This window comes from Pteropus vampyrus, unplaced genomic scaffold (assembly GCF_000151845.1).
Source record: "Pteropus vampyrus isolate Shadow unplaced genomic scaffold, Pvam_2.0 Scaffold1, whole genome shotgun sequence".
In the NCBI taxonomy this organism is placed as follows: Eukaryota; Metazoa; Chordata; class Mammalia; order Chiroptera; family Pteropodidae; genus Pteropus; species Pteropus vampyrus.
Window position 1 is genome coordinate 11631756 of NW_011888782.1, and position 8023 is coordinate 11639778.

The 8023-nt window shown below is 35.3% G+C and overlaps 1 protein-coding gene across 4 annotated transcripts in view; it reads right to left on the reverse strand.

Annotated features, from left to right (window-relative positions):
- Positions 1 to 8023, reverse strand: part of NGLY1 (N-glycanase 1) — a 52415-nt gene that overhangs the window by 37995 nt on the left and 6397 nt on the right. For 3 of the 4 annotated variants that reach the window (XM_011358466.2, XM_023532405.1, XM_011358634.2), the window contains exons 2-3: positions 6856 to 6970; positions 2075 to 2320 (exon numbers count right to left, since the gene is read on the reverse strand). In XM_011358466.2, the coding sequence (XP_011356768.1) occupies positions 2075 to 2320; positions 6856 to 6970 (361 nt within the window). The remainder of the gene's footprint in view (positions 1 to 2074; positions 2321 to 6855; positions 6971 to 8023) is intronic. The other variant, XM_011358548.2, reaches the window with a different exon arrangement.

An 8023-nucleotide genomic window follows, 5' to 3' on the forward strand; every position in this document is an offset into this window, starting at 1 on the left:
ACTTTTTATTTCACCCTTTAATTTTTTACACGGCTGTTATATAAGGTACAAAACATTAGTATAAAAGTATATAATTTATAAATAAATAGACAGTTATGGGATCAGGTACTCATTTTTTATTACTGGTAATACATATAATCAAAAAAGAGTGGAAACCAGTTTTAAGAAGTGGATTAGGATTACTATTCTGTCTTATTAAAGTAGTCCCACTTATTTTTTACTGTGATAACTTTGTACTGAATGAAGTAGCTCAGATACTTTACAGAAAGGAATATTACCAAGGGCAAACCTTTAAAGCCCTTTACGATTTGTAAAGCTTTCTTTTCACATATGCTATCTTCTCTGATGCCCACAGCCACTTAGCATCATGACTAGTTGATTCAATAGTATCAGTTAACAGTTTCTCAGAAGCATTCATAAATACTAGTTGTATTTATTATTATAAATAAACATTAGCTGTGAAGCTAATGGGAAAAAATATTTTAAAGATTTAACCCATTTCCCATGTAGAAAACAAAAGTGCAGCTCGCTGCCAACATTCATTTAACATCACGTGTAGAAATGCTACGTTATCTAGGATTTGACATTTTCAGTGTTCGAGAGTTACTATATTGTGTAAATGGAAATACCACTACTAAAAACAGATGCTATTTGTTTCCAAAGACTATTGATATACTAGAGCAATGCGAAAATAATAATAAAAGCAAAATATTTCATGGCAAACTTTGGGGGTAAGGTTAGGACTGTAATCTGTGAGTTACCTTGGAGTAAGTTCTGCCAGCTCTGAGCAAACAGGAAATGAGTTAAAGGTTAACCTAAGTCAATTGAGGCACAAAGGAATATGTCTTACAAGAGTTAATCCTCCACGAAAGTTTGGAAACCACTCAACAAAAATTATTAAAACAAAACAAAACAGTAACTCCATCTCTTCCCCTACTATCCTCTAACACCTTTATTTTTTAAAGACAAGCTTAAGGTCTTCCCAGCCCACAGAAAGGAATGACTGCAAATCATTTGCTTACAAGGGAGGTGAGGTTAAAGCCTCTGGGATAATTCAGGAGAAAATTAAGAGATTTAATAACTGACTCTGCATAAAGTCTTGCTGTATGGAGGACAGTGACAAGGTGTTTTCCAAAAACTAAAATAAGACAATATGAGTTTAAGTTGGCTACAGATAAAATTATTATAGAAAAAGCATGAAAATTTTTCTGACGGTGAAAATTTAGGAGAATACTTAAGGACTTTTATCAAGAGATTTTTGTATACAGGATAATTTCATATTAAATGAGATCATTCAGGTGTACCAAAAATGCCTGTAACACAATAGTAGTTTGAGTTGTTTTTTAAGATGTATCTGTATATGCTAATAACTAAACCGCTAATTTGCTAGCACCACTATCAGTAAATTAATGCATTATTTACCTTAAACCTAAGGAAGCTGATTTTTTTTTTCATTGAATTGAGTTAATGATAATGGTTAAGCTGTTGGAACTAATCCCCATGGTGAATGGCAACAGGTAAAATTCACATCCAAAGTGTCAATGCAGTGGAGGAAGTCTTATTTGATGGCCATGCTACTGTTCAGCAAGTCCAACACTTTGCTTCAGCTTACAGAAATATGGTTATCTGTGTAACTGGTTTAAGCACCAAGGCAACAGGTACATTTATAAATAATTATAAATAATAATAACCTACAGAAGCAATAAGGTACAAGTTGAGATTTAAAAGTATAGTCTATGGCCATGCCACCCTGAACACACCCAACCCCATCTGATCTCGGAAGCAAGCAAGCTCGGGCCTGGTTACTTGGATGGGAGACCATCTAGGAAGACCAGGTGCTGGAGGTGTTAAAAAAAAAAAAAAAGTATAAATAAAAGAGCCCTTTCCCCAACTTTCATTACAAATTTGACAATTATTTTTAAGAGACAAGGAAATTTAGATGTTTTGGAATTTTAAGAAAGAAACAAGAATAACTAGAGACTAAATTCAGAAATAAATTATAACTTATTTCAAAGCTTTTGCTGTTTCAACAATTTGAAAGGAACAGTTTAGGAAGGTTTAATTCTAATGTTACCATTGGAGCAGATGGTGGATTTGATGGCTGCCCTTCATTGTTCCCTGCATGCTGGGTTAACCCATTAGGATCTGAAGTCTGTGTTGTAGGAAGCTGGGTACTGGTTGCAGGTTGCTGAGATAATTCTACTTTGTGGCTTTTATTTGATCCATTCAATCTGCTACTTCTCTCTATGGCAATGAGGTCACGAATTTTTTGCAGCTGCTCCACTGAAGCTTTTTTAGGGAAGACAAGATGTGTTTCTCCCTGGAATTTATAAAATTAGGAAAAAATTTAACCCTTGCTTCACATTGACAGTTATTTGTGTGTGTGTGTGTGTGCGTGCGTGTGTGTGTGTGTATGAAGCCTATGGAATACATATTTTAACAATCATTCTGTTTTCTTACCATGACACTTCTTATATACAAAGGTAACACCTAACATAAACCCCCAAATTAAGAAAATTTGTCTTCTTGTTAGCATATAATGCTGACTATTATATTAGTTCAAAGACCTTTAAAAATATTTTGTTTAGGAATAATATGTCAATGTCAATAAGCCTCGTAAGAATTGCAAATATGCACACTCCTATTTTTTCTGCAGTAGTATCTGATACTACTGTTCTATATGAAATTCCTTATGAAATGATAATGATACTAGAGATACAGCTATACAAAATGATCACTGATAACATAAAACAATAAAGAATAGCTACATTATTAAAAGTCTGTATATGGGCTTCACTAATTGCACCATGAGAGCAAAAGGTATATCCTAATGGACAACTCAAAACTATGGGTTGTTAACAGTAATACTCTGTCCCAAGAACTAGAGAAATAAGAGTTGACACTAGCTTACTAAGAACATACGTCTCCGGTCCAAACAAAACAAAATATTAAACAATATTAATAATCTAATCCTTTATGTTATGATTCATTTAATGAATATCCATAACATAATCAGAGTGCCTTGAGATACAATAAAGATTATAACAAGACTGACAATGTAAAATAGTCAGCAAATTACAAAACAAGAAAAAAGGTGAAATGAAAATACATTCAATCAAGTTTCAAGGTGCTGAGAAGCAACAGTTTTACAACGATAATTCTACCAACTACAAATGAGATAAAACAGCTGTTACAAAGTGCAATAAACAGTCCTGTAGGTTGTAAGCATTTAAATTAAACACCACAAGTGAGAATGACCTTATTTTCCTGGTAATGGCAGACTTACAGGAATTAAGTGACCAAGACATTACTCAATGACGACATGAAAATCAGTTCCACATGAATCCTTTTTAAAAAGATGGAAGAGGTCTTTTTAATGTGTGCAAGCTCCACACATTACCCATAACAGCTGTAAAAAAGACTACAACCATTTACTGTGTTTATGTGTTCTAGGTACTGTGCTAAGCATTTTACATACAGTATCTCAAGTAATTCTCATAACCACCCTGAAAGATAGGCATTAGGTTTATTCCCTCTTTTTATACGAAAATACAAAGGCTCAGAGAAGTTAAGCTGCCTGATGCTCTTACAGAATTGTCAGAACAAGGATTCAAACTGCAAGATCTTAATCATTAGGCTCCACGTTAGACTGAACAAAGACCCAAAACCACAAACTTGTACAAACAGTTGGAAGGGTTGAGCAAAAAGATAGTATTTCTACAGTTGTGATGATCACATACATGATATAATCATAAATTGGAATACAATGGTTTTTCCAATATTGAGAGGAACTATTTCACATCTATGATGAGGTCTGGGAAGAGAAACCAGACATCTGGTTTAAAGCCAAATATGGAGGGTTCTCGCCTCATGTGGTTAGTGAAGGAGCACTGAGAAAAGTACATGACACCATGCACACTGATGAAAATATAGGATAACAAAAATCTGGGCTACGTCTCAGTCCATACTTCAGAAAGGTCCCTGATAAGGCAGAGATGCTCCTCATGCCTTGGCTCTCTTCCTTTCCATCTTTACGGGACTAGTCCTAAAAGCACATATGATTATGGCCAAATGATTTGTACCAAAAATGTTTAACTAAAAGCACTAGATTTTCATGAAAGGATAATTATAGGCTTAATATACTAGATCCAATAACATTTTAAGAAACCAGTGAGAATTCTAGTATTTAACAAACCTATGTTTCTCTTTTGCTGAGACAATTCTCATTGCTGGATGTTAGGCAAACCTAGCCCTACCCACTAAATGCTGATAATTAATATCTTCCAGTCACCAAGATAATAAAAACTGTCCCCCTCCAATGCCCTCATCCTCACTTGGAGGGTGGGTATGGCTCTTGGTGATGGGTCACATATCCACTTGGATCCCAGTCTTTCTCAATCTCCTTTTCAAAATTTTTATAAAAAAGAATGCAGCCACAGAGACGAGTGGGCCCTAAAGCGCTCATAATTTTAATATACAGTTGAAAATTTCAGGATAGGTCTAGATTCCAACCTCATCTCAAAGCCACCAAATTTCTTTTTGGTGGTAGAGTTCAGTTTCGGCTCGCCAGTTCCTCTTGCAACTTAACCACATGATAACACACTTATTTGATAGGTGTGAAGTCCAAAGCCAGCCAGAAATTTTAAGTGTAACTTAGTCTTACATATTCATCTTTTCTGAAATTGTGACTCTATTTGTATCAAATAATACTGCAAGTTTTAATCTGGCTTGTTACCTGGCATTGGCGTGACCAACTTTCAGGACTGCCTGAGACTGAGGGGGTTTTCTGAGATGTGGGGCTTTCAGTGCTAAAACCAAGACAGTCTCAGGCAAACTGGGATGACTGGTCACCTGACCTGGTACTTGAATATTTGCTGAAAGGCAAATCTGATTCCACTGCATCTGTGACATTTCAACAATGAGAAATTAGTACAGCTCCAGATGTCATTTACTCAATTATCCTGTCATTTGACTCTCAAAAATCTGCATTTCTTTAAACAAAATCAGCAGTGTTCTCAATTTTCTTCCTCTATAGTTTTATATTCTCTATGTTCAGATGTCTGTGAGTAACTATAAGCAGGTGACACCATAATTTATACCTCCAGCTTAACCTCTCCTTTTGAGTTATAGACTCATACATCCAGTTGTCTACTGGACATCTTTACTTGAATATTTAACAGTATATCAGTTGTAATTATCCAAAAGATAGGTAGTGATTTATCTCCTGACATCTATTACTCTCTAAGACTTCCCATGTTCAATTACTGGTACTTCTATCCACTTAGTTGCTCAAACCAAAACCTAGAAGTCATCCTGATTCTTTCCTTTTCTTTATACCCTACATCCAATTCCCCAGCAAGTCCTGTGTATTCTGCTTCAAAAAGAAATTCTAGATCCCTCTACTTCACCCCATCTCCACTGCTATCAAGCCTTCATTCAACAAATGTTTACTGAGTGCCTAAATATACCAGCACTATTCTCAAGAGGTAGCAACACAGAAAACAAAATAGACAAAAAGCCCTGCCCTTATGGAACATATCTAAACCACTACCATTTCTCATTTTGACTAACAGAATACACTTTCTAACTCATCTCCCTGCTTTATCCTTTGACACCATCCCAGATAATCCAAAATATCCTCTCTACAACTAGAGTAATCTTCAGAAATATTATTCTCTGCTGAAAACTTTCCAATGGCTTCCCATTTCATTTAAAGTCTAATTCTTTTTCACAGTCCTCAAAACCCCATGGCCTAGCCTCTGCCAGCCTCTGTATAGCTTTCTGTGCCAAAGCTACTCTTGCTAGAAGCCCCTCTGCACATGTGAATTCTTTTGCTTGCAATACTCTTACCAGAGAGCTTCAGGTACCTGAATTGCTGCTTGTCACTCAGGTCCCAGCTCAAATATTATCTCCTCAGAGGCCCTCTCTGACCACTCATTCTATGTGCCCCTCACCATTACAGTTGCTTTTTATTGTATTACCATGTCCTATTTTCTTCTCTGTACTCATCTTTATTATCATGTCTAACTTACTAGAATGCAAGCTCCATGGAGATGAGATCTATATCTACCTAGTTTACCAATATATCCCAAGAGCCTGGAATAAAATTTGGAGAAGCAGAGAGGCAGGAAGGAAATTGTATCCTATTGCAACTCTGTATGTCTCTAACAATTTCTACAGCCTTGTCAATTCTGGTTGCTACTGACTGAGTCTCCATAACCTGGTTCAACTTCTTTCAACATTCTATAAACTAGAAATGATTAGGCACATAAAGAAAATTTATGTGCTTAAAATTTTCTTTAAACATATAAAGAAAATTCACAATCTTGATAACTACTTTCATTGTGTCATAAAATTAAACTATGCCACAAGATTCCTCAAGATGGAAATACCAAACTTTTCTTTTGACCTAAAAACAAACAAAAAAAAACCCACTGAGATTCTTTTCTCCTGTCACTGAAAAAAACCCCTATGACTCAGCTTTTCATTTCTTACTGGAATAGGGTAGTTGCACCCTATTAGTATTCATGTGTGCTCACAAAGCAGGTTTTCACTAAAAGTCTAGAGTGAGCGATAATTTGGTCCTTGGGTTGCATGTCTGACCTCCCAATTATAAAGCACGGAGACTTCTAAGAATTCTTTCCCCATGGGAGAGTTGTTATAGTTTACGGTGATTTCAAAGTATATTTATTCTGACTTTTAAATGTCTAATAGATGAAGAGATAACGAGTTATACAGATTTCCAATATCATTAATTAATAAAAAAAAAATCTTACTGAGGTAAGTATCAATCAACGCAATAATGAATGCTTTGTACATGAATTGGGGAGGAAAAAAACGCTTGAACAGACTTACCTCTTCAAAGCCCATTTCAAATAAACATTCAACAGCTCCTCTGACGGGCAAGAGTCTAGTAGAAAAAGCTGTGTTTCCAATCCGGATAGATCTATACTTTTCATCATTAGGGTTTCTGATTAAAAAAAAAAAAAAGTTTGATTATATATAACAATTTATATTTTCACAACACCTTTGTACTACTTTGCACATTTTATACGGCTATACTCCTACAAAGTAGGATAGATCCCAACTTTAAAGAAAGAAGAAACACCGTCTAGAAAAGTAGCCTCATTTTGTGATTCTTTCCTCAGTATACATTTACTACAACTTCACTGTTTAATTTCACAGCTGAAAATATTAATACTGCTGTAAGGAACTCCATGTGACATTTTAATCCTGTGTTGTTAAAGCTAGAAACCTTTATGAGTTTTTAGGTTGCTAACAAAAAAGTCCATGTCAGCTCCAGGCAGGGGGCAGATTCTGCCTGTTTTGTACCGATGGATCTCAATCACCAGGAGTGCTGCCTGATGCACAAGTGGTGGCTAATAAATATTTGTAAAATGCATAAAAGAAATTAAGAAGCTATATAAAAATGTATCACAGTTCCTCAAAGACTTCTGACAAATACGAACCTAGGTATATGTTTACAGACACCTGATTTTCTTTCTTCCTTAGACAGATGATTGCATTTAATGTTAAGACCTGCTTCAAATTCAAGATATATTTTCGCCACAGCAAATATAGTAACAAAATTAAATAAAGATATAAATTTCTTTTACCATGATTAAGATTTTGAGTAATATACATTAGGTGAGACCAGCACATGAAAAGCTTTGAGACTTTAATAACTTTGATAAACCAGAAATCCTACAAAATGAACAAAAAATCCCAGAAAATATAAGGTAATCATAGTATTATATTCAAAAGATCTTCGTAACATAATTAAGAATGATAAGTTTATATCTGATACCAGCTCCTTTAAAATGGTGGTGGCTTCCATTAGTACTACATTAAGAAGGAATCGGAGGCTGTGTCAGGGATTCATAGGAAGGAGTGCTGAGGCCATCCACTTGGGGTATGGAATTGGGGGGTGGAGCTGAGGCTAAAGCTAGCAACTGATTAAGCAACTCTGTTTCAATTATACATGTTCTCTAGATATTCTTATATAAAAACAACCGTCCCCCCC